The sequence below is a fragment of the Chenopodium album genome, chromosome 19 (assembly GCF_948465745.1).
Source record: "Chenopodium album chromosome 19, dcCheAlbu1.1, whole genome shotgun sequence".
Taxonomy (NCBI): domain Eukaryota; kingdom Viridiplantae; phylum Streptophyta; class Magnoliopsida; order Caryophyllales; family Amaranthaceae; genus Chenopodium; species Chenopodium album.
The window spans coordinates 39,360,835-39,388,823 of record NC_137852.1 but is presented as its reverse complement, the minus strand read 5'-3'; the positions used below and the strand labels follow the sequence as shown (position 1 = coordinate 39,388,823).

General features: G+C 36.8%; 1 protein-coding gene across 1 annotated transcript; it reads right to left on the bottom strand.

The window, feature by feature from the left end:
- Positions 1 to 51: 51 nt before the first annotated feature.
- On the bottom strand, positions 52 to 12,637 carry LOC145593656 (protein LNK2-like). Its single transcript, XM_081649950.1, has 9 exons — positions 12,302 to 12,637; positions 8,779 to 9,070; positions 8,010 to 8,145; positions 5,912 to 6,224; positions 5,730 to 5,816; positions 1,940 to 2,656; positions 1,551 to 1,702; positions 434 to 824; positions 52 to 336 (listed from the first exon to the last, which is right to left on the bottom strand). Exons 1-8 carry the CDS (start codon positions 12,323 to 12,325, stop codon positions 476 to 478), a joined length of 2,070 nt encoding a protein of 689 aa, XP_081506076.1. The 5' UTR covers positions 12,326 to 12,637; the 3' UTR covers positions 52 to 336; positions 434 to 475.
- Positions 12,638 to 27,989: the final 15,352 nt, after the last annotated feature.

Sequence of the window (27,989 nt, the reverse complement as noted above, 5' to 3'; positions counted from 1 at the left end):
CACAGCACTCAAATTGAGTACCATGATAAACCTAAAAGGTGATAAAGATCATACTGAAAAATCCACCTGGGCAGTTTAACTAATTTATTAGGTATCAACAATCTATATAAATCATACATATCATTACCAAGACGGAGCGTGGACTTACTACCATGAAGTCAGGTAGCTTCATTTGAAACATAGCAATGCCCACAAGCAATCATCGGCAATAATGATGTTTTGAAAGATAGAGATGACTACGTAGATATACTGGCTTAAATTACTTAGACAGATGGCTCTGTCAGCAGCAAGAAATTTATAACCTCCATGACATGCGCCTTGCAATGACCAAGTTGGCTGACAAACAAAGAAAACCACCCAATTACAAGTAATCCGGTAGATTAACTTACAAATGCAAATTTACTAACCATTAAGAGATAAAGGAAGGAATTACCCTTATCATCCTGATTAAAATCTCAACAATAGTCAACAAAGTTCAGTCTGCATGCTCTGCTGTAGTTTGTTTTATTTGTGGATTGATGTTCATCTCGTTTAGAGAAACGTCATTAGATACATCTCCCTCATTGGAATCCACAAAATCATGAAGACTTTTTGATCCACATGGAGAGAGAATATATTCATTTTCAGAGTTCTTGGGCAACAAACCAATTGGCTGGCTGCTTGGAGCAGGTGGTTCTGGCTCAGTTGAGACTTTTGTTGACGTGGATGACTCCGGTGTCTCAGCATACCTGCTTGAAAGCTTGAGAGGCCGATGAAAGAGCAAGTGAGCCACAGCTCGGTCGATATGGTTGGTCTCAGTCTCCACATTTGCATTTCCAACAAATCTGAAATTACACGTACATAAATATGGATGTGGTTAAAATAAATTTAATTCAAAAAAAAAAAACCCAGTAAAGTATCTCTCTTAATATCAAACAAAAAAGCAGTTGTTCCAATATATAATGTCAATAATTTCTTAATAAAACAGTCTCTGGCTTAAACGCTAAAAGAATTCTGATAGTTTAAAGATTGAACCACATCCATATACCAGGCCAATGTCTATCAGTCAATTACCATGGTTATGCATTTCCTTTCCATAGAAAAGGCCTTTTGGATAGAAAGGGGAAAAAAATTTAAACAAACAAAATAAATCTGGCCAGGGACTTAGTGTAAAGGTCCAATATATCTTACATAGCTCACAAGAGTAAATTGCAAACTTGTTGCTCATATAACACCTTTGAGCATCCTAAACATATTTCTTTTTGGGTGTCAGCATGATCGGCATAGTTTTATGTTGATTTGACCAATGGAAACAACGATATATCCCTGATTCATTATTAATTTTTAGCCAGAGAAAATAAATTTAAACTAGATTCAAATCAGACATCTCTGAGATCCAAATCATTCTTTTCATTTTCATTATTTAAAAATAGACTAATAAATCCCGCTTACATTTTTTTATCCAGTTCAAGCACAATTCAATAATACGAAGCCATTGCCCATAGCTTTGATTAATATGAACTATATAACAATTCGAAAATTATAAAATCATATAGGATTAACTCCCTAACCTGTCATGATTGCTTGTCTCTTCCTTTGCAATATCAGGCTCAAAAGTGCTGCTCTTTTTACTGCTAGTATCACTAACATAGAGTCTTTGTGTAGCACTATGAGCCAATCGATATAAGCTATCTCTTATACACAGCCTTATCTTCATATCCAACTGCATAATAAGAAGGGAGCTTCCTTCAGATTTACTTCACATTATGCAGAAATCAAATGCAATTAATTGCATCATTTTATCAGAATACTAAAATATAAATACCAAAAAAAGGGGAAATAGGCATTTCTAACTCGCACAAAACATATAATTGAGTCCAGTGTAATTTCCAGCATATTTTGGGATGACTCAAAAAACTACCAAATTTCATGAATCAAGGCAAGAATAACATGGACGTACTCTTGATACAATATCTTGCAGTTGGTAGAGAATTGTGTCCTCTGCTGAATAGTCGTTGATGTTGGAAATCATACTAGAATCATCCCCTTTGTTTGGGGAACCAGGATCATAGCATGGTACAATGTTCAAGATATCATCGACTTCAAGGTCAGAGTTATCCATATGACGGACAGGATCCTCTAGGCAGCTCTTACGAGATCGGGAGTAATCCCCACTTGAAGCTTGTTGACCTAACCGCTGCTGTTGTTTCTGTATAGCAAGCATTGCTCGCATTTGCTGACGCCGCCTCAGTTTTTCAATCTTCTCTTGGGGTGTCATTTTCGTTTGTTTTGTTGTAGTCCCAAGACTCCCAGCAGGTTTGTTAATTACATCTCTAGGACTTACTTCAGAACTTGACAGTATAGACTGATTTTCATCTTCTGTATGTTTCAGCATGCGCAAGGCTGGATGACTGCTGAAATTCCCACAAGCATAAGGAGCACCATATGGGGTTGAGAAATTTTGGTATGAAAAAGGCCTAAATTCCTGGGACAACTGATGTTGAACAGGGACTGAGGCCGAATGATTTTCTACTGTACTTGTAGCACATTGGCGACTGAACTCTGGAGCATTAGATGCAGATGATGGCCAATTGTCATATACATCCTGCATTAATCTGGAATCAGTTAATCTATCAGTTGCCAGCTCATATTTTGACGGAGTTCCAGACCATTTTTCCTGTAGGAAAGATAAAGAAACATCAGTGGAGAGGACAGATTTCTTAAAAGTATTGCAGTCAGGAAATTTATACATTGTAATCATGATGACATATTGAAGATAGCATATAGGAGGATACATCTTGCAACAAATTTTACGGAACACAGTTTACAACTCCAGAAAGTAAAAATGAGATTTATATCTGCTATTAGTTTTATAGTCAGAGGCCATGTAAGAATTTAGATGCCAAACTATGTAGTTCTATCTCTATTCATTAAGTAAAAGCTTTAGAGTCTTCTCTTAGGGATTCAAAATCCAGAGATATAAATATAAATATACAGGGTCTCATCATCAATAGGAAAATATAGCTTGTGTAGTTGTGTGTCATTCTCCTATAAAGATTCACTCTCTGTATTGGGATATTGGTATGATTCTTTCTCAAATTGTCAGCACTTTTAAAATAATCAATTCCATAACCTATAGGGTATGACTAACAAAATGGAAGATTATACAATTCATTTGGCTCATCATGCCAGACCTATTGTTAAGTTGTTAGTCATAATAATTTTCCTTTCCTAATCTTACCCATAAAATTGTTCAAGACTAGAGAGGTTTGAGTAATTTCTTGCTTGATTAAAATGATATTCTTATGTTATGTTTCTTTCAATAAAAGAATATTTTTACATGTAAGATAATTATTCAAGATGGATGGGAAGATTGTCCAAGTTTCTGAGGTCTTCCTTGGGAATCTATAATTCAAAAGGATGGAAAATTGGATGTAGATGTAGCTCATAGGATCAACGCAGGTTGGTTGGAAAAGTGCGACAGGGTTTTCATGTGATCCCTGCATACCTCTTGGATGGGTATATTCTACCAAAAGCAATAAGGCTTGCTTTGTTATACGGTACAATATGTTGGCCGTAAAGCATTGCCACGTGCAAAAGATGAATGTGGTGGAGATGTGTATGTTGCGATGGATATGTGGCCATAAAAGAATAGACCGATTAAGGAATAAAATAGTCAGGAAGAAAGTAGTAGTTACATCGATTGAGTACAAGATGAGGAAGAATCGCTTAAGGTGGTTTGATCTAAGAAGGAGACCAAGTGAGGCTCCAGTAAGAAGACTCAAAGAGTTGCAAAGGGCTGGAATCGCAAGGTGCAGGGGAAGGGAAAACCTAAAAAGACATGGAAGAGGGTGTAGAGAGCGACTTCACACTTCAGTGCTTTGGGGATTGAGGAAACATGAGAACATTCACGTCAACGACGTGTCATGATTAATATTACTTTTGTTTATGATATCTTAGTATATTCTTGTTTTATTTTACAATTCGTGTTATACAAACTTTGTTGATTTCCTTTGCTTAAGTTTTCTCAAACCATTGTTTTTTTTAGTTTTTACTCACACGTTTACCACTCTTTTAAAACTTCTTCAATTTTATTTTTGGTACTCTTATAAGTTATAAAACTCTCTTAAATTTCACTTGGATGCTCTTTCTTTTTCTTAACACAAATTTTTATCAAACAATTTCAATTGGTCATCTTGTTATGTCTTTTTTTCTTTGTCGGACGATTCATGTTAGACGACGCCAAATCATTTTGGGACTAAGGCTTTGTTGATGTTGTTGTTGTTGTAAGGAAATTATTCAAGGTAACTCATAATGGTTGAATAAACCCTGGGTGTTTTTCTAAAATAATCCTAAAGTGCCAAAATCTCTCCCAAAGAATCTTAATTATAAGAGAATTATGATTTCAAACATAGAAAAGATTAGGAATCATTATTAGTGGGACTTTATGACAACTCATATCAACATCAAACCATACTCCATTAACAAAATTATAATTTCATTACAAGTAAGATTACTGTGGAACAGACTTTGGCACTTGAGTCGTTTTGGAAACTCCCAATAAATCAGGGTTATTTTGGAAAAACACCATAAGTTCAGGGTTACCTCGTTTATTTCCCTCATTAACTGTCCCCGACAATAAAGACATTAGTCTGCCAACAAGAAAACAAAGATGTTACTGGAAAGGCAAGACAGCCTTAACAGGTATAAATTACTAAATCCATTTCACAATACTAGACAAAGAACAAGCTACTGATGATTTTCATAAATTTCCACAAAGTGAAGCTCCTCAAAGAAAAAGACCACTTTGATTTTTGTAAACGATCCTCAAATTTCAAATGGAATAGTCCAAAAGGTATGAGTGGGGGAAAAAAAAAAGCATAGTCATTTCTTTAACCTTGAAAGTAAAACAATGATGCCAATACCAAAAATTATCAGAATACTAGGACCAGATTCAGGGTGTAAAGGAATGTCTGTGGATTTCAACTGTCTCTATTACCAACAATAGAATTAAAAAGTCTCAACCATTCTCTTGGGCTCCCTGGACTCCTCATGACATTCAGATTTTCAACAATGATATTGGGAGTCATATAAATGAAAATTACTTGGCTTCACATATCACCCTCTATACCAGTCCCTACAAACATCCTAAAGCATCACCAACCCCTGCACGTGTTTGGCAGTTTGATGGAAATGTGAAATTCGCTCCAATGTAACAATCACCCTTTCTCTACCACCTATCTGCTCTAACCAACTATATATGAAATGTCTGATTTACGGGGAATCCTTCACCTGAGATCTGGTTTTGATTTTTGAATATTATTGACAGATTTAGACTATCAAGAAAATGACAAATCCCATTGGAGTTACTTGATTTCTTTGCAGGGTAAATGTTTTTCTAAATCCATTATGGTATTTCATCTCATGCAGCTGAGACATGGTTTTGAATAGAATAAGAGTTACAGACATACTTCGTATTAGACGACAATTGATCTAGTTGGTGTTAATTGGTTCGTGTGAAGGACCAAAATATATCAGACATTCTGACCAATCATAGTATTTCACTTCATGCAGCTTTTACAGTGTTAACCATCTCAACCTCAATGTTGTAACATATCTAACTAGAGTGAATGGCCAAAATCCATTAAATGTCATTTCTTTACACTCATTTGGCACAAATTCAGCAAGAAAGCATACAATAAAGAAAAACATACTCCATATATAAATTCTTCAGTAAGAAAATGTTTTACCTTTACTGTGGGCTTGTTTGGAGATGCAATATTTTCAGCAGCAGTATGAGAGTCAATTGGTGTCTTTAGAGTGATGCCCAAACCTATCTGTATAGTATAGTGACCAATTACAGCATTCTATAATAAACCCTGTGGAATGTGAAGAATAATTACAATCAGTTTGACACTAATTACGGTTGTACCTTTTCCTCAACCAAGCCAGTAGTATCCACAGCATAATCTTTATGTTCCACATGTCTGTCGATGGTTCGTCGATGGCAAGGTGAGATGCTGCCGGCCTTTCGGCAGCCAGTTGTTACAGAGGAGTCTTCATTGTGCAAATATTCTGAATTTATTTCAATATTGGTAGAGGCACTTCCTAATGCTCCAAATTCCCAATGTGTCGAGCGTAGAGCTGCAGATGAGGATTTAGCTGCCCCACTTAAGAGACCCTTAGGTGATGACCATAGTTCATCTGTGCTTCCAAGACTTGTGCTTCCATCTATGTCATCGTTGCTGCAATATCATCACTTGTGAGAATACTTTGTTAGATGGATATTTATCACAAAATTTCGGAATTTCGTTTTCTCCACCAATAAAGATTTAATCAGGAAGGGCTTCAAATTTTGTTGTACAAAACAATGAATGCATAAGCGTAAGTCAAGAACTAAATGTCGTGCACATATGGAAGATAAAACCAAATAAGTACAAATGACTATATAAACAAATAAAGACAAGCAGTCTTAATTTGGGCCGTGCTACAGCAAATTATTTGGTCCCTGATGCTCTGTCGTCTGTACTAAACATTCCCAAACTATCTAACCCAATGTTAAAATCTATCCTTTTCTAACTCCCACCGGCCAGCTTAATAGCTACTATTTCTATACATATGCCTAAGCCTAAGCCTAAGCTTAAGACCTTAAGAGTAGAGTTTTGCTGCATGCAAAGGTTGGTGAAGTTGCTACACTTCATAGTCCCACTTTACAACAATGTAGTCAAGTTATTTCTGACAACACTCTTTATTTCCAAAGCTGTTAGGCTATTGAATAATGAACCCCTTAGCCTTATCCATGGCATCTATGTACCTTAAGGATGACTCTCTATTTATCCACCAATCTAAGAACCATATATAGAAGAGGTCACATGTAACTTGAAATTTTTAGTTGGATTATTGTAAGGTGGTGTTGGTAAGCGAATTTGAGATGTTGGAATTGGGCAATTATGAGGTGGTGTTGCGAGCAGTTTGAGTGAGGTAGCGTGTTGGAATTTTGCAAAGGGTGAATGAAAGGGTAGTGAAGGGGGGTGAGGTCGATGGTATAGTTGGCAAGTAGGTGAAGGAAACAATAATGTGGTTTTGAAGTGAGTGGGGGCTATTTGGTGCTTGTTAATGATAGGGATAAAATTAAGGCATGGTGGAGCATGCAATTGGTTAAGATTACGGGGTGATGGGGTTAGTTAGTACTACGTATAGTTTAAAAGTCAATTCGGGTTATTAGGGATAATTAGGCGGGGGGAACTATGGGATGATGTAATACCCCCTTTATCACCAATTGAAAATTCCATTTCACTAAAAAAATCTTGTCCCTAAATAAAAGTATCATTTCATATTTTTTTCCTTTATCTAGATTTTTTTCTCACCTTTAATCAATCAAACCCCATTAACTTCTTTTTGTATTCACTTTTAATCAATCGAACCCCCTATCTTGCATTTTTATTCACTTTCCTAAAAATGTGTGCAAAAGGCAAATGGGACTTTTATTTGGGGACAGCAGAGTAATGCTTTTCACTTAGAATTGGTTTTGGGAATAGTGGTACTACTTTGGGGTGGTTTTAGATGTAAAAGCCCTTAATACTATGACCGTGGGATCCATGTTGTCTCTACTAGATATGAAAATAAATAGTATTCAAATAGTGAATGAGTGAGTTCAAACAAAGATAAAATTGGCCAACAAAATATAATGTTGAAATTATTGGATCTTTTTAAATTATCTTTGGGAAGATCAGACACCTCATTTCAATGTGAATGTCAACCATTGTTGAACAATTTTTTCAGAATTATTTTGCTCATTAGTAGAGGACGTCTTCTATATCATAAATTCTCTCTAAATTAGTTTAGTGTTTCTTTATTACTCCGTATATAGAACAGCACAAGACATGAACACAGGACACATACAAAGACTAGACTTGTAAACTGGGTTAGTAATTTTGATTGAGTTTTCCATAGAATAAATGTAGACCATCATAGACATGCATAAATATGTACAACCAAAATCCAGCAGGAGCAAGGACATGTTTTATTACCTGAATATCCTATCAAGATCATCAAAACTTCCAATGCTTGCCCAACTGTTGCCTACAAGATCACCAAGCTCTTTGTCCTCGTGATGAATTTGGGAACTTTGAGGAACACCATCTAGCTGAATTTTCTTAGCTCCAACTACAAGGAAAATATTATCTTTCTGTAATCAGAGATAGTGTATTAAAGTATATTTGTGAAAACTAAGATCAGCACAATTTCTGTTTTAAGGGATGACAAAGGGGTGAAAGGGGTGACATAAATTGTTTTTTATAAAAAATAAATAAATATATAAACTAAGATATTATCAATAAAAAAAAAAAATTAACAGAGGTACATTAAGGAAGTACCAAGTGTCGGGAATTTTTTTATCACAAGAAGACGCCTAGCATTGGCTCATGGAATAATTTTTTTTTTTTTTTTTTACAAGTGCCCAAATACTCAAGTTTCTTACTTCATAGGACAAAAAAAATTTCAGATACAAAATTACTTAGTAAATCTTGTCAAACCAGCAATCTCATTGTGTTATTACATACATAAAAAATTGCCAAAGGGTTGAAGAGATGATAGCCCTAATGGACCTATCATTTCCAACCAAGGAATTCCATCTTAATATATCACAGGCTTTTATAACTCACTTCCTATATGGATCTTTGAAAAGGTTAATATCTAATGTGTACACATCAAACAAGGTAAATTGCATGCTCATCCACTCTTTTGTCATTCGTACCACTATCACAGTACTACTGATGAAATACTACATTACATTAATACCTATACCACTGCCGTCAGATTTTGAAGCACTGAATGAAGGCAAATCGAGTTGAGAATCCACAACTTCTCCTGAAGCAGACAAACCATCACTCTTATCTCTTTTAAATCCATCTATAAACAACTTAGAGGTAGATGCGTTTTTTTCAACAGCCTCCTTTTTAGAATTCTTCTCAGTCAATGTTTTTTGGTCATTATCACCAGAATCTGACAAAACTTTCTTCTCAATATCTTCTGGATAAGGCACAATGTGATCATCAGCTTCCCTACCTTCACCCCATATAATATTAGCAAGCTGGAAATACATTAGAGCAATCAATTAGTCCTACAGCATTAATTGGAGAAAAGAAAAAGATAGCTTACAGCAGCAATTTCAATCCATAACTGAATAGAGAAAGCTTAAATCATGCAAGATGAGGAAGACTCTCTATTCCTTCCTTCACAAAAAAAAAAAAATAAATAAATAAATAAATAAATAAATTGTGCCTAGTATTTTGAATAATCCTATAATGGTGTTTCCATTAAATAGACTCATAATATCATCCTCACAAGCCCTCCAAAAAAATGTCATCACTTTGAATTCCCAACAAATAGGTAGCATCATGAGATTCATAAAAAAAGTGATTCTATGGGTATCTACTAACATGGTATTTAGTGTAGTCATTGTCCTTTCAACTCCACCATTAGCTTTATGCCTTTATGTCATGTAAAGTGGTTTTGTGGTAATGGAAAGATTTTTTTTTTTTTTTTAAGTAATAGAGAGATAAATTAAGTTTAATAAATATATATAAAGCAAATTGTAAGGTATCTAAAGTTCCATACATAAACTCATTCGTTAAGAACAAGTAACGAATAACAATAACCGAGATAATGAATATTGAGCACTCCATCATACATAGTAGTATAGTACATACCACAACACCCATAAAACCTTGAAGGCATAAAGGTTATCTTTATATTATGGCCAAATGTTAAGCTAAAGATCCTTTCCCTACCACACTCTTTTTATGATGACAAACTAAGAGAGCAAATAGTGAGAAGACACTAAGGCAAATGCTAGATACTCAAGAGCTTCACTGGATGAATAATCATCCTTGTATCAAGCAAGAAAATAAAGTTCTTAAATATGGAAGAAAACATTACAGATTAAAAAATTTCTCTACCTTAGGAACATGCTGAGTATCAAATCAGAAAACAAATCCGAAAAGGCCCACATTGCTAAGAAAACAAATCTATAGACAATAGAGGTGCAAAGGACAGCCCAGTAGCCATCGATCTATGTAGAATACTATTAAATTTTGAGATAATATGGAATTGGTATAGTAAAATAGCCAATATTAGTAATTTGATGTTAACAAATAACATTCCATATTACAATAGTATTGTAGGACCTATATTCTGGATCAAAAGGAATCAGAACAGCATTTTTTTTATTTTTTTGGCTGGAGGGAGAATCATCACCATTGTAGATTAGTCCTGAATCCCCTTTCAGATTTTCACACACAGTGGATGAAGTCGTTGCTAGCCTTCCATGTGAAGGTCCAATTGCGATGGTATTGGAATGCTAGTTGGGCCAAAGTTGAAGTGCAGTGATGGTATTGGAATGCTAGTGATGGTATTGGAATGCTATTTGGGCCAAAGTTGAAGTGCATCTCAGTCTAAATCCTATGACTGGACTAGCAGCAACTGAATTTACTGCTGCTTAATTAAGAGCCTTTAGTTCAAGACAAAAAAAAATACCAATTATCATATTTAGTAAGTTCAAACTTCAGTGACTCCCAATTTGAGGATCAAAATCTTCTGAGAACAAATCCATTATCCATAATGAAATTGATTTTAGAATGACACAAAGAGTTCACTTTTTCAGGAAAGACCTATAGGCAGAATATGAAGATCTAAGTGCCCAAGGCAATAAAAGTTCGTAGCTGTTCCTCATGCTGGAAAGAGGAGAAGGTTGAAAAAGTTTTGAGGAAGAGATAATAAGAGGTGTACACTAGCTACTGATGAAAGATTGTATCTTTATGCATCAGAGAATATTTTGCCAATTCAATGATATAGTAATTAGGTAACAATGGTTATTAATAGTAAGGATAAAGCTGCATACATATTAAAAGGCTTATGTCTTATTCAAAAAAAATAAAATAAAAAAGAAGGCTTATGTCTACACAAAGAACACCACAAAAAAGCCAAGCACAGATAATAATAGCGCGTCACAGACAAACACACCCTCCACATAACTGTGCATGTCAGGCCTAGCCAATGCAGCACATAAGTGTTCATGTCAGGCAGTGTGTGAGTGTCATGCCTCATTCCTCAACCACAATCTTGTAGAAAAGAAAATGTGCGACACGAACAAACACAATAGGCAGGCCAAGCCAACCCCAGGCCGGGCCTGCCTGATTGCCTGAGGCACGGCCCAATCTTATGTACAGATCTTCTGACATAGTGCAATACATATATGACATTATAGGTTTGCCAAAAATATGCCAATGTTCTTTTCACTGTATGGTGTTTTAGCTAGTTCGTATGTTCATAGTCAGATTTTTGACAACAGCAAATCTAGTTGCCACACTTTCCTTAGCCAGAATCTAATGCTAAACGGTCACAGCCAAAAAATCATGGAATATCAAAACAGGTCACATTGGATTACCTACTTACAAATCATAACCATGTGAATCTATGAGAATTTTCTGATAATGCTAAATTAATTCTATAATCCACAAATAATAAAATTTAACACAAATTAGAATTATATCATCACAAACAAGAAATTACTACTCCAAACTTCAAACAATTTTACGCTTTTTTATTTTTTTTTAACCTCACAAATTTATGCAATATTCAGCAATTCCTTAAACTCTCTCTTGAATTTTCTCATTTTACTAAACATCACCTCAAAAAATTAAAAAGTAAATGTAACATGTAATGTGATACTTTGCCTAATTAAAAATCCTCATTACTCTATGAATATTATGCTATAAAAAAATTACTAATAAATTAAGATTCATAGTTATCAGATTTACCAAATTTAACACATCACAGAGTAAAAATATACTAGTACTTGTATAATATTATAAATATTAACCGATATAGTCCGTCAACAAATCAAAACTTAATCAAATTCCACAGAAATTCCGCCAATTTTTCAAATGTGACTCCGCAAATTACATGAAATTATTAATTCTAAAAAAAAATTCATAGTAAGCCATAAAATAAGCAAATATAGTATCGTCAATCAAATTCCTCAATAAATTTCTAAAAAATCAACAGAAATTTCCGGCACTTTTTTCGTGCATATTTCACATATAAATCCACAAATTTATTAATTTTATTTTTGAAAAATTTGTAATTAAGCAAGAATACGCTCAGCTCAACAAAATTCAACCAAAATCCACTGAAATTCCGCCAAATTCTCAACTAAATTTCACATTTAATTTCACAACAAACAATTTAAAACTAAAAATAAAAAGGCAAATACGACTTAAATTAATTCGTAAAAATTAAAATTAAAAACAAAATAAAATACCTCTTGGTCGTCCCAATCAAACATCTTCAGAATATGAAAGCTTAACCCATCCTCTTCACAATCAGCTCAAAACAAATTCACCATTACTCCAAATTCAACCTCAGATCAACAAAATTTCAGCAGAAAATCGAGAACCAGAAAAAATGGCGCAAATTGCAGAAATGAAACCTAATTAAGCACAATTACAAGTTGTTCCGACAAACGTCAGGCAGAAAATAAGAGAGAGAGAAAGAAAGAGAAAAAATGGAAGTTTGTGTGATTGTATTTGAGTATTAGAGAGAGAAAGTGATTGATTGACACGTGTAAGGGAAGTTTGGCGGAGGAGAGAGAGAGGGTATCTAAATTAGTGGTTTAGAGGAGGTTTCTAGAGATCTATTCCTTGCCTTTCATTGGTTGGGCAATTTTGCCCAAGTATTTTATATTTGTGGGTTCAAATTATATATTGCTATGTTTTGACGTGTATATTCTCGTTTACTAGATTTTGATTTCCTCCGTTTACACGTCAGATTTGTTCGTGTATATCCTCTACCATTTTTATTGCCACTAGTAAAACACGGGAGTAGTGTTTGTGACTTTGTGGTTCGCCGGCACGAGTAAGCGGCTAACCGTAAAGCATTAATATTTGAAAAGGTAAACTTGACACTTACGAGGCGTTTGGATTGTGAGAATGGGAGTTCTGGATTAAAAAGTGGGAATGGGGAATTAATTGATAGTAATACATGAAAATTTACCAATACCTTGTTAGGATAATGGGTGGTAATATATAGGGAATAAATAACAATTTTACAAATATACCCTTACTAAAATTACTATTTCATTCTTTTTATTAATGTTAAAAATGTCATTTCAACCCTATTCCCATTCTCATTCATTTATTACCTACCCTCCCTAGGTAATAAAATGGTGGGAATTCACCTATAAATAATCTCATTCTAAAACCCCTTTTTATTTTCATTCCATTCAAACAAACAAGGCTTATTTTTTAAATTGGGATTAAAATTCCTAATCCCACCCTCAATTCTCAATTACCAAACACCCCCTTAGGTATTGTTTAGTTCACCTTATTTTTACTTATTATAGAAAAAATAAGTTCAGATTAGATAAGAAAAAATAAGTTCGGATCATAACATCGTTATATGTGCGGTTATTTATCGCTGAATATCTTTAATTTCGTAATGAAAAAATTGTGAAAATTTCAAATTAATAAACTACACATTATCACGAATCTAACAAGATCTCACTTGATATATTTTATCCTTACAGATTATCGTACACTTAAGGTTAGTTTGATCACATCAGATCAGACCAGATCAGATTAGTAAAAATAAAATGAACCAAACAAGGCCATAGTAGGTTAATAATTATCGGAAAATTTGTTTAAGATTTGGTTAGCTCAAAATCGACCTTTTGATTAATTAAAAATAAACCAATTTTTTTGAACTATTATATTTGATTGGGTTAAATGACCTTCAACCAGTGCAACAAGTCAATTCCTTTCCCTATTTTTGTGGAAATTTCTCCATCTATAAGAACCACTCAGGCCAACCAACCACCGAAGCCAACAAATTACCTTCAACCCCCTCCCCAACCACAACCACTGCCTTCATTCAAGACTCACTTTTGCCAACTATCTCTTCGGTAATATAAGGGTTTGTTTAGGCGGTAATTGATGACAATGGTGAGCAAGAATAGCAGCAGCATCGCTCACATAGTGGTGGTAGTCTCTAGTGGTGCACTGAGAGAGGCAATTGTCAATTTTCATCAAACTGGGAAAGGGGGGGAGAAGGAGGTTAGGAATTTGGGTGCATGAGGAAAGGAATTAGAGGCAAATAGGGGGTTTAGCCGGCGTTTAGGGAGGAAGGAGATTGATTAGTAGGGCGAGGAGACCGTGGGGAGCTGAGGGGGGTTTGTCAGCAATGGGGAAGGAGAGGAAGAGATGAGTATTATGAGGATAGGGATGGTTGGTGGGAGGAGAGATATAGAGAGAAAAAGTAGTGACAGTAGGGAGGGGGAGATGGCAGGCTAGGTGGGTTGATGGTTTGCTATGGCCGGTATTGGGGTCTGCGGGGCTTATCTGCAGTGATCGACATGAGGGGGGCTGATTGGTGTTGTTTGGGAGGGGTAATTTAAAAGTACTTTTAAATGATTAATTTTACTAATTTTAATTAAAATTTCAAACGAACCAATCATATTATGACACATGGCATAATTAACACTAACAACTGATTTCCCTAAAATCTTACAGGTCATTACTCATTTTGAGAAGATAAGCTAAGTCAAAGTAAGACTAAATATTTGGTATGCCGCTTTGGTACACAGAGAGGGACAAGCAATGAGGTGGTGAGTTTTGATGAAAATGACTTGACCATGAGTCCATTAGTGAATGCTTTAAATATCATGGGTAAATCATCCAGAAAAGTGGTGATATTGATCAAGGCATAGCCCACAGGATTAAGTCGGGGTGGCTTAAGTGGAGAGCGGCCATGGAAGTGTTATGTGACCGAAGCATTCCCTTATAGTTGAAGGGAAAATTCTAGGATTGCCATAATACCAGTGCTGCTCTATGCTCTATGCTACAGAATGTTGGGCTTCTAAGAAAAAGCACATTAAAAAGATCGATGGAGGTTACGGGAATGCGAATCTTAAGGTGGACGTGTAAGAACACTCTAAGGGCTGCTCTGATTTACTAAATTGAGCTAAACTAAACTGAACTGATTGGAGCTGAACTGAATTGAACTGAACTGAAATGAATTATTTATGAGAGAAGGAAATTAGGAACTTAAATGAACTAAAATGATTGGAGCTGAATTGAACTGAATTAAGCTGAAGAGAACATACCCTAAGAGATAGAACAAAAAATGAGATTATTCGCAAGAAGCACTAGTAGAAAATATGTAATGGCAAGCGGTTCAAACCCCCAAATGGAAAGCGGTTTTGAACCGCATGCTATTAAAGGGCTTGCCATTAGCCTTTTACATGGCAAGCGGTTCTGAACCGCTTGCCATTTGTAGTGAATGGGCAGCGGTTTTGGCGCCAAACCGCTGCCCATTATGGCTACAAAAAATATTTTTTTTTTTTGGTGTTTTTCACTAAAATTGATACACGAACAAACTATATGTAAAACCAATAATATTTAGATAAATTAATTGATTGTTGTAACTTGTAAGTATTACATTTCATAAAAAAAAAAAAATAATACAAGTAATAAAATAATACAACAGCTTGATTAAAAAAAAAAAAACAACAACAACAACAGCTCTTGTTCACTTGCTCCACCACCACCACCGTCCACATGCACCACCACCGTCCATGCACGCGCACCACCACCAGACACCAAATCCCAGCCATTTTTGCGTAAAATGACCCCCACCATCCATCATATCCCAGCCCATTCGACCACCAAGACCCCCACCAAAACCCCCACCAACACCAGATCCCAACCTACTTCGCCCACCACGACCCCCACCAACACCAGATGGGCCTGAAACAAATCAATTCAACCACACATCACCATAAAATTTAAAAAAAAAACTTAAAAAAATAAAAATTACCATGAATTCCACCATAACCTCGAAATTGACTTGAAATTTGGGTTTTAAGGGTCAAATTCGACCAAGAAAACTCTAGATCTAGAGTTTTATGGTCGAGTTTGACCTAAAAACTCGAAAATTATAGTCTAAACTCGAATTTGCTCGAAAAGGATGGTCTATGCTCGAATTTGCTCGAAAATATGGTCGTGGGTCGAATTTTTCGATGATCACACCAAAGAAATGAGAGATGGAGAACGAGATGGAGATGGAGATGAGAGAAGAAAGAGAAGGAGAACGGAGAACGAAGATGAGAGAAGAAAGAGAAGGAGATGGAGGAGAGCTGGAGAGAGTGAGGGCGTGAAAATGGAAGGGATCGGAGGAGGATCGGAGGAGGAGAGAGAGCGTGAGAAATAGAGAGGAGGAGGAGAGAGAACGTGAAAACTGAGGGTATAGAGGAGGAGGAGGAGGAGGAGAGAGAGCGTGAGAAATATAGAGGAGGAGGAGAGAGAGCGTGAGAATTAGGGTTTTTTTAAAGAAATGGCAAGCGGTTCATGTTCCAAACCGCTTGCCATTTACAATTTGGCAAGCGGTTCACCCTAAACCGCTTGCCATTTACAATATTGCAAGCGGAATTGCAAAACCGCTTGCCATTTGGGGCTTCCCATTACATTTATTCTACTAGTGAAGGTATAGGTGACAGGCATTGTAGACAAACTTATAAGGAAAAATCGTCTGCGTTGGTTTGGGCATGCAAGAAGGAGACCCGAGGGTGCACCGGTACAAATAGTGGAGGGGTGGGACCATGCATGGAGGGATTAAACAAGGGAGAGGGCGGGAGACGGAAATTGACTTGGTTGAAAGGAGTGAAGTTTAGGATTTGCATGAGGATAAGGCTTTGGATTATTGTAAGGGATGGAGGAGAATGATCTTTGTCGATGACTACATGGAATGATCAAATTTAGTTTATGTAGCCAACTCCACTTAAGGAATTAAGGCTTTGATTGATTGATTCACTGGCGGAGTTAGAGGAGTTAAACGGAAAGTGCGTGTTTCTTTACTTCACACATTCAATTAGAAGTAATAATACATAGTTGTAGGCGTCGTTCGAAGCGCGCCTACGTAGAAGCATGTTGGTGAATATGCTTGGCACTCATAGGAAGTGGGAATTGACATATACGATTAGGGACAACGATTAGGGACAAGGAAAGTAGGGAGCCGCCAACAAGTTTTTTAAGGAACTTGTAAACCGTTCACGGATCATAAAAGGCAACCACGATTAAGGGACAACGATAGGCAACAACGATTGACCCGTGAAGGTTACACCCCATTCATAATCCATGAGATTACTAACTCCATATGGTTCGGAACCACGAAAGGAGGATCGGGGATGATGGTACGAAGTGAGTCATGGAGTCACATTCGCCCGTATTGGCCTCTACTCGATTCTTATATTGAAAAGTATTCCTGTGATCTCAAAGGCATACAAACAAAATATTCAATTCGCTCCAAACTATTATTATGCTAAATTGGTTTAATATTAATGCAACACATAATTCTAATTATTAGTGATCACTTCGATTAAACAACAAGATTAAAAAGGAACCTAAACCGGTTGTCCAAATTATCTTATTAGGCGTGATTTTCAATTACATATTCCCTTTAACATGCAATACGGTGATCATAATAAACAATAGAATAAACATTAATATTGGAAGCAATATAGCAATAATTCCAACAATAAAATCGTTAGAAAAATAATAGAAATAAAAGGAACATGATTCCTTACTTTGATTTTGTTTGCTTGCTACTATAAAAACAATAAACGCGTTAGTAACTTCAAGGAAAATAATTAAACAATAATTAAAATGGAATTAAATTAAATGAGAATTGATTTGGGCCAAACCCTCAAACAGTTCTACCTTTCACGCCGTGGCTTAAGGACAGAACCTCGGGTAAAGTATGGACTCCTTGGAGTGCTTAAGGAAGGTATTTTGAAAGAAAGAAGGGTAGGCTAGTGTTTAGGCTAGAGCATAGAAGAGAAAATGAGAGATTATTTGATGCCCCGTACATCAGAAATGAGGGGTTATTTATAGGGAAAATGTGCTGAGGGAGCACACGGAACCCTAAAATGACAGAAACCCTAAAACTGTATCCCGTGACACGGCAAAGCGTACCGTGACACGGTACATAATACCGTCAGACGGGAAATATTCCCGTGACACGGTGTACTTTTATGTGACACGGGATAATTTTTAACACACGGGAAAAGAAAACGCGTTAGGGTTTACGCGGAAAGGACACACACTGTACCCGTGTCACATCAGATCTCCCGTGACACGGGACACTCTGTCGTCAGACGGCAATGTTCCCCGTGGCGCGGGATTTCTTGCCGTGACACGGGACATTTCTGTCCTTTTCCGTCAAAATTTAAATTTAACCCTAATTCTAATCAGCATTTTTAGGTGCCGATTGATAATTTCGGGCCATTTTTCTGATTTATTAAAATCGGGCTAAAATAAAAAGGTTTGAAGTAAAAGGTTTGGGCCAAAATTAAAACTATGCTTTTACCAAACATCAAGACTGATCCACGGGCTATTCAGAAATACGAATTTAATTAAATATGAATATGATTTTTATACACTCTCGGGATTAAATATTAAACCCGACCAATAGTGGCAGTGAAAGGTTGTTCATCATCGGGTTTGGTTTCGGGGAGACATTTTTAGGTGTCTACAGAAGCCCCCACTTTGACTGAGTTTGTAGAAACGTCAGTTTCGAAAACGATAGTCAAAGTATTCGAGTGGGACGGAGAATGATTTAAGACGTTCTGCGATCTCAAATCACTCTGTATACGCCGATATCTGCAGAAAAATGTTAGTTCTACAGATAAAATAGTAAGGGGATAGAATACGTATCTGACACCAGTGTATCGGTGACAAATGAGTTTGGAAGCTTCCTATGCTTGAAGGAATCCACCGGATAATGTTTCGCTGAAATGCTTTCCATGCCTGAGGAAAGCCGACTGATGAATTTGGTAGTTTTCTATGCTTGAAGAAATCTACCGGATGACATTTTCCATGCTTGAGGAAAATCGACAAATGATTTTTGCGGTTTTCTATGCTTGAAGAAATCCACCGATAATGTTTTCCATGCTTGAGGAAAACCGACAAATGAATACTTTCCATGCTTGAGGAAAGCCGATGAATGAATACTTTCCATGCTTGAGGAAAGTCGATGAGATGAATGAAATTGCAAGTCTCTGTGTATCGAGAACCTTGCGCCATGAAATGATGGTGGTTCGATTGTCCCCGAACGTGGGCTATAGTTGGTTCGCTTGTCCCCGAACGTGGGCTGTAGTTGGTCCGCTTGTCCCCGGACGTGGGCTGTAGATGGTCCGCTTGTCCCCGGACGTGGGCTGTAGTTGGTCCGCTTGTCCCCGGACGTGGGCTGTAGATGGTCCGCTTGTCCTCGGACGTGGGCTGTAGATGGTCCGCTTGTCCCCGGACGTGGGCTGTAGATGGTCCGCTTGTCCCCGGACGTAGGTTGTGGATGGTCCGCTTGTCCCCGGACGTGGGCTGTAGATGGTCCGCTTGTCCCCGGACGTGGGTTGTAGATGAGACCTGCAAAATAAAATTTGCCAAGGGACTCGTCTAGACTATGATTGACTCAACCAATTGACTTGACCAATGACTTGACCAAGTTTGACTTGATGTGACATGACATGTGTATGACTTGTGAGTGTGTGTGTGTATATGTGTGTGCAGACACAAGCAAACGAAGATGTAAAAGCAAAAATTTTCCGTCAATTTTTGTCATGAGTGGAGGGTACCGACTTTCTCCCGAAAAAGAAAGACATGAAAAAAAGTTTTATTTTCGAACTTCCCTTGATGAATAATTTTGAAAAAGTTTTTGAACTTCCCCAAAAGAAACATACGAAAAAGGAAAAGAAGTTTAAAACTTCCTCGTTGAGCATAGAGAAATGAATTGCGTGGATTTTCTTCTAGTCGTCTTGAAGATAATGTATGCATGATACATGTTCTTAGGCCAGGAGGCTAAGGACAATTACATCATGTGACACGATAGATGAATTAACTTAGGTCATGGAGCTAAGCATCATATATGGTGTAAGAAACGATCTTGAACGTCACTTAGGTCTAGAAGCTAAGCACATATATAATTATTGCATAATGAACGTTGCTTAAGTCAAGGAGCTAAGCACGATATGCTTTGTATGATTAAAAATCACTGATATATAAATGTTGCTCAGCATATTATGCGATGCATGAAACAATGAATATTGCTCAGGTCAGGAAGCTAAGCATGTTTACAATGTTGTCGTGAAAGATGATGACATGCAAAATGTTGAAACAAGATTTCATGATAAAGGGGTCTTAAAGGGAAGGATGATATGACTATGTATGTGTGAGTGAAGTGTGTGAAAGGGATACTAAGGTTGGCTGCAGGGGTTGTGGTGATAGAAATAGATGTGAGAAGAGTCAAAGATGATGACTCTCTTTAGGCTGGGTAAACTAAGTAATGTGGGTTCAAGCCCCCAGGTCTAGCTCTAAATGGGTAGGGATAAGCATTGGATATTCTTTGACTCAATCATGCATAGATATGAATATGAATGTGGCCGCACCTCAATGTGAGGTTGCCTACGTATCCGTTAGGAATCAGGCCGAACGTAGCTCTAACCGAACCTTGCACAAGTGTATGTACACCTCAAAGAGGTCTTTCAAGGGTTGTAATGTGGTTAAGTTGATGGTTTAAGGAAGAAAAGGATAAAAGGCTCAAGACCCGAGAGAAACCCCCCCGAGATGTGAAATTGTGTATTTTAGAACTTTGAATTTGCAAGTTTTATTTTTCACATATTTTTTGCTTTGAAATTCTTTTCTTTCTCTTCCTTTTTTTTCATTCTTTTGAATCAATGTAGGCAATCTCAGATCATGCGGTTCATCACTCACTTAGCATTCATGTTTCTCAGGCACGGTACCAAGCACTCGATGAGAGACGCAATTTGAGACGTGTTCATATCGAAGACATTGGAACACTTGCCTTTAGACATTGTTTTTTTTTTAATTTTATTTTATTTTTTATTATTTGAACTTGCTTTCTTACTGTTACACAAATTGCACATCTTTCCATCCCTGGGTTAAGTGAATGTGGGTTGAATAAATAAGGTCAATCGTTAGACGAGGCTCAAAGTGGTTTACGAAGAAATGGAATGAGTGTTTGAAAATGTTTTAAAGGAATGAAAGGGTTGCAAAGGTGCCTCAAATCATGGGTGTACCTTGTGTTTAGTTCGGCAATTTTTCTTTTTTTTTAAAATGAGAATTGCTATGATCAAGATATAAAGAAATAATGCTCATTTTATTGATGGAAATGGTGAATAAGATAACAAAATATCAAATTATAGAAAAAGGGAATCTAAACACTAAACTTAGGATGGGAAATCTATGCTAGACTTAAAAGGGCGAAAAGGAAAAAAATCATGAAATCTAGCACGAGGAGCTCGTCGCGCGCTTTATCTTCATTGCTGCTTGTCACTTTTTACCACCTGGAGGGACTGGAAGTTTGTTGACATCAACAAGATCCTGAATAGCATCCTTTAAATTCCAGCATTGTTCGGTAGAGTGACCCCTTCCTTGATGGAACTTGCAATGGGCATTGGGGTTCCATTTGGCGCTCCTTTCTTCAGGTTTGGGCTCTGGAAATGGCCCAATAGGTGTGATCAAGCCTTGTCCGTAAAGGCGATCAAAGGCCGCATCATAAGTCATTCCTAAAGGAGTGTAGGTTCTCCTTTTCTTGGGCAATGGAGCATCAAGAGCTAATACTTCGTTGAGATCAACTTGGTTTATATTGTTGGTAGTATTTTCCTGCTTAGAAGACGAAGAAGAAGGAAGGTCGTTCTTCTTGTTTTTCCAAGTGTTGTTATTGTTACTACCGGCAGTCTTTATTAGTTCGTCCTCGATATTGATGCCAATGTCATATACAGCTTCAAAAGTGTTCAACGGAAGAAATTTGAGATGTTGCTTGTACTTGTGAGTCAGATTTTGGATGAAGAGGCGAATCATCTCTTTTTCTTTGGGAGGATCTACCAAGAGTGCAGCTGTTTCCCTCCACCTATTTAGGTAAGCAGTGAAGCCTTCATTCTCTTTCTGTTTGAGAATTGAGAGTTCACGTTCAGAAGTTTTACTTTGAATGTTACACTTGTAACGGTTCATAAAACTGTCGGTGACATCTTGCCAAGTCGCAGTACATTTGGCATCTAGGGAATAAAACCATTGTTGGCAAGCATGTTCTAAGGAGAGAGGGAACACCGTAGGGAAGAGTGTTACGTCCAATCCCTTCAGAGCCATGGTTGCAGAAAAAGCCTTCAAATGAAACATAGGGTTATCAGTAGGTTTGAACTTGGGAATGTCAGCGGTGGAAAACTTCTCAGGAAGCATATCCCTTATATTCAGAGAAGTGGCAGGTTGCTTTACATAGGTAAACTCTTCAGAGATCTTACTCATCTGTTCTCTGATCTTGTCTATTGCAGCTACAGTGGCATTGCTTTGATTGTTTTGCTCTACTGTGAGAACCCTGGTAGTGAGTGCTTCCATCATAGTAGACAACCTTTCGATGGCCTGGTTCATGTTCTCCATATCTTCCTTAGTGGCCATTGGTTGAAAATAAATGGTAGATGGATTCTGTGGGGATGCTTGTGGTGTTTTTCTTGTACGCCTCTTAGGTATAAGAGGTTGGTGAGGTAGCGACTCAAACCGTAACAGTCTTCCCCTGCTTCTTGACCAAGTGCTGTGAAATGAAATAAAATCACTTAATTGTTTGACTCATTGCTCAAGATAGGGAAGGAAGGAAAAAGACATTTGAAAACAGGTGAGAAACTCCACTCATTTTTTATTATGACGGAAAAAGGGTGCATGAACCTAATATACGATCATAAACGACATGGTGCATGACTCAAGTCGGAACATAAAGAAAGTGCGTGGACTATTCTTGACTCGTGAGTGACTAAGTGATGTTATAAGACTCGTGGTATGATCGTATGGCTAGACATGTGAACAAAAACCAAGATGACTGATGCGAGGACACGGAAAACTTGACTGACGGCTTTTTTTTTTTTTAAAAAAAAAAAAAAAAAAAAACACCATGACACGGTATACATTCCCGTGCCACGGTACGGTACCCCGTCAGACGGTGTACTGTACCGTGACACGGTACACAACCCCGTGCCACGGTACGGTACCCCGTCAGACGGTGTACTATACCGTGACACGGTCAATTTTTTTTTTTTTTTTTTTTTTTTGAAAAACCCACCGTGACACGGTACACAATCCCGTGCCACGGTACAGTACCCCGTCAGACGGTGTACTGTACCGTGACACGGTCAATTTTTTTTTTTTTTTTTTTTTTTTTTTTTTTGAAAAACCCACCGTGACACGGTACACAATCCCGTGCCACGGTACGGTACCCCGTCAGACGGTGTACTGTACCGTGACACGGTCATTTTTTTTTTTTTTTTTTTTTTTTTTTTTTTTTGAAAAACCCACCGTGACACGGTACACATTCCCGTGCCACGGTACGGTACCCCGTCAGACGGTGTCTGTACCGTGACACGGTCAATTTTTTTTTTTTTTTTTTTTTTTGAAAAATCCACCGTCTCTCGATCGGCATTCTCCGAATAAGGGGAGGATACCATCCGACGACACAAAAACAAGACTTCCCTAAAATACGGTCAAAAAGTGGTGCACGATTTAAAAGTGTGTGAACACTACATGTAGTGATAGACGCGTGTTTTGACCGTATAGCTAGACATGACACCAAATTGGACACATAGACCACATATGCACACAGAACCAAAAAAAGGATAGACGGGACATTTTCCTGGGCACCGTGTCACGGTGCTGTCTTTCGTGACACGGTACAGTCCACCGTCAGACGGTAGTAAGAACCGTGTCACGGCACTGTTCACCGTGTCACGGCAGACTTGCTGTGACGCGGTGCTCAGTTCCAGGGCTTTTTGTGACATTTTTCCAGATTTTAATCGATTTTATGGTCCGTTCTAATTACTAAGTGGAAATAAAAACCCTCGGTCATAGATTAGAAACAAAATGAACAAACACGTGTGGGTTAGTATCAAATAAACCACGTAGCATTTAGTCACGATGATGCAAAAACGTTCTCAACCTAAAGTCAAGTTCTATGTTCGACTATGGTCAAGCTTTGGGTGTCAAAAGGGTACCATGGTTAAGAGTTTGGACGCGTTAGCAAGGCAGCCTCCCTTGAGGGTGTATGCCAACGGGCGGCTCCGCGAGTTCGTGATGAAATCGAACTCGACTCCATGGTTTGGGTGGATTTAATAACTCGGATGAACCCTTATTGCCATGAGCGTTTTTGGGTTGATAGAGCTTAAATCCCCCGGGGCTAAGACGTATGTAGAACACATACGGTTTTTCAGAAAAATCGAAGGAAGTCAACTGTGAGAAGAGAAAATAAGCCACCGGGCTGATTTTAGAACTGCCGTGACACGGCAAAATTTCCCGTGTCACGGTACAGTGCACCGTCAGACGGTACATTGTACTGTGACTTGGCAGACTCTGCCGTGACACGGCAGTCAGAAAATCTGACTGGTGCCCTATTTTTCTTCGTACGCAATCGAGTTATTCAATTTTTCCTACGGGACAGATCCAAATTCGACGTTAAAACGTCGATGCTTATGCAAAAATGCCAACTTAATCACAGGAATATTTTTCAAGAATCTTTCAAGTCTCATCCACTCATCTCGATTAAATACCGATCACTCAAATCGATAAATAACCGAGAATCCTCCCCAGTGGAGTCGCCAAATTGTAGGCGTCGTTCGAAGCGCGCCTACGTAGAAGCATGTTGGTGAATATGCTTGGCACTCATAGGAAGTGGGAATTGACATATACGATTAGGGACAACGATTAGGGACAAGGAAAGTAGGGAGCCGCCAACAAGTTTTTTAAGGAACTTGTAAACCGTTCACGGATCATAAAAGGCAACCACGATTAAGGGACAACGATAGGCAACAACGATTGACCCGTGAAGGTTACACCCCATTCATAATCCATGAGATTACTAACTCCATATGGTTCGGAACCACGAAAGGAGGATCGGGGATGATGGTACGAAGTGAGTCATGGAGTCACATTCGCCCGTATTGGCCTCTACTCGATTCTTATATTGAAAAGTATTCCTGTGATCTCAAAGGCATACAAACAAAATATTCAATTCGCTCCAAACTATTATTATGCTAAATTGGTTTAATATTAATGCAACACATAATTCTAATTATTAGTGATCACTTCGATTAAACAACAAGATTAAAAAGGAACCTAAACCGGTTGTCCAAATTATCTTATTAGGCGTGATTTTCAATTACATATTCCCTTTAACATGCAATACGGTGATCATAATAAACAATAGAATAAACATTAATATTGGAAGCAATATAGCAATAATTCCAACAATAAAATCGTTAGAAAAATAATAGAAATAAAAGGAACATGATTCCTTACTTTGATTTTGTTTGCTTGCTACTATAAAAACAATAAACGCGTTAGTAACTTCAAGGAAAATAATTAAACAATAATTAAAATGGAATTAAATTAAATGAGAATTGATTTGGGCCAAACCCTCAAACAGTTCTACCTTTCACGCCGTGGCTTAAGGACAGAACCTCGGGTAAAGTATGGACTCCTTGGAGTGCTTAAGGAAGGTATTTTGAAAGAAAGAAGGGTAGGCTAGTGTTTAGGCTAGAGCATAGAAGAGAAAATGAGAGATTATTTGATGCCCCGTACATCAGAAATGAGGGGTTATTTATAGGGAAAATGTGCTGAGGGAGCACACGGAACCCTAAAATGACAGAAACCCTAAAACTGTATCCCGTGACACGGCAAAGCGTACCGTGACACGGTACATAATACCGTCAGACGGGAAATATTCCCGTGACACGGTGTACTTTTATGTGACACGGGATAATTTTTAACACACGGGAAAAGAAAACGCGTTAGGGTTTACGCGGAAAGGACACACACTGTACCCGTGTCACATCAGATCTCCCGTGACACGGGACACTCTGTCGTCAGACGGCAATGTTCCCCATGGCGCGGGATTTCTTGCCGTGACACGGGACATTTCTGTCCTTTTCCGTCAAAATTTAAATTTAACCCTAATTCTAATCAGCATTTTTAGGTGCCGATTGATAATTTCGGGCCATTTTTCTGATTTATTAAAATCGGGCTAAAATAAAAAGGTTTGAAGTAAAAGGTTTGGGCCAAAATTAAAACTATGCTTTTACCAAACATCAAGACTGATCCACGGGCTATTCAGAAATACGAATTTAATTAAATATGAATATGATTTTTATACACTCTCGGGATTAAATATTAAACCCGACCAATAGTGGCAGTGAAAGGTTGTTCATCATCGGGTTTGGTTTCGGGGAGACATTTTTAGGTGTCTACAATAGTACTAATTAATGGCATCATATCATGTACTAACTTCTAAATTACCATAGTAATTTACATAATTTTTTTTTTTATTTTTTATTTTTTTATTTTTTTTTATTTTATAAATGCATACATTACAACCCCAAATTATTGGTTATAGTAGGGATTTCGGGTAAAAGTTTGATTTTATTATATGTCTCGCTATAAATTAAATTGTCCCGAGATTAAAAACTTTGAACCTATGGATCTTCTATTGCCCAAATTTGAATAAGAAATTGTTTATTTGTTAAAATTATCGTGAATTAGAAATCACATTTATGAATTATTTGATAATTTGATTGTATATCGCTTTCAAAAAAATGAAGATTTGAAGGTGAAGTTGTAATTGTAAATATATGCTATTTTTTTCAATTTTTGGACTGTATCACAAAAAAATTAGATTTTCGGGTTGTAAAACTTAGAAGTATTAAACACAATCCGTACAATTTTTGTATGTTTAAAAGGTTTTGTCTATTTATACAATGTTTGCTACCTTTAGTCCGCCCCCCTAGGTGGAAAATCCTGCACTGGATTGATTGGCCCATAAAATAGCAATGAGTCAATCTTCATGTAATGTAGAGAATATCTAATTAGAAGCTACTTTGTGTAATTTGTGTAACAAATTCATCAATAAAATTTTCTCCTTTGATCTCTTTCTTAAATAAAGCGTAACAAACTAATGAAACGGCAATCATTATTATTATTATTATTATTATTATTATTTTTATTATTATTATTATTGGCGCTGCTCTTTACTCTTTTCCTTTAAACATATGTCATGCAAAAATCAAAATGATGATGCTTTACAAACTTGCGAATTTGCGATTATACAAAGATGGAAACAAATATAGAGGTCGGCAGATCTTAGTTAAACACATAGAAATAATAAAAAAAGTGTGTAATTTCGCACTCTTTAAGTCCAAAGTATGAATGTCTAATGCATGGATGCCAAGTTAGAAAGTAGGGAATAACAATGTGAGCTACATGTTCCAAAACATAGAAAATTGCTAGATGAAAAAAAAAAAAAAAAAAAAAAAAGTACAAATAGACAATTAGGACACAACAATTTTCGTGGAAAATGAGTAATCTTTTGTGTCTGTTACTAACTTTATTTTAAAATTTGATTCCAATTTATGTCATAAAAATATAAAATAAATAATGACTCCCAATTTGTCTATATTTTGCTTAAAGACAATGACCCACACCTAATGCACGAACAACTCACGTTGATTCTGCAGCTAAACTTTACCTTTGTCATCAGGAAATTTAGTACCACTACTATTAGTACTATATCGAGCAATTAAGTGTACTACTACTAATGTAAAAGTATTTATTTTATTTTTTTTTATTTGATATATTTTGAATTCTACATTATTTGAACTTCTTTTTTTAACTATTACTCCGTATGTAATTTATTTATATGTGAGATCTAATTATATTCTTTTTATTGCTTCAAAAAAAAAAAAAATTACATTCATCTTATAAAGTAAATAGTGATTATTCACTCCCTCAAAAAAAGATATTTTATATTTAGTGAGGAAAGTTTGATGACATACATGATATATAATAATTTCTTGATATAATTCTACATTCAATGAGTTGGAATAAGGAAAAAAAAAATGAATCTATGATAATCCAATC

Excerpts from the sequence above, each read along its gene's own strand:
- LOC145593656 (XM_081649950.1), bottom strand. The coding sequence starts at position 12,325 with ATGTTTGATTGGGACGACCAAGAG. Across the intron at positions 9,071-12,301 it reads TTGATTGGGACGACCAAGAG|CTTGCTAATATTATATGGGG; the intron begins GTATTTTATTTT and ends ATGTATTTCCAG. Across the intron at positions 1,703-1,939 it reads TGCAAGATATTGTATCAAGA|TTGGATATGAAGATAAGGCT; the intron begins GTACGTCCATGT and ends CTTATTATGCAG.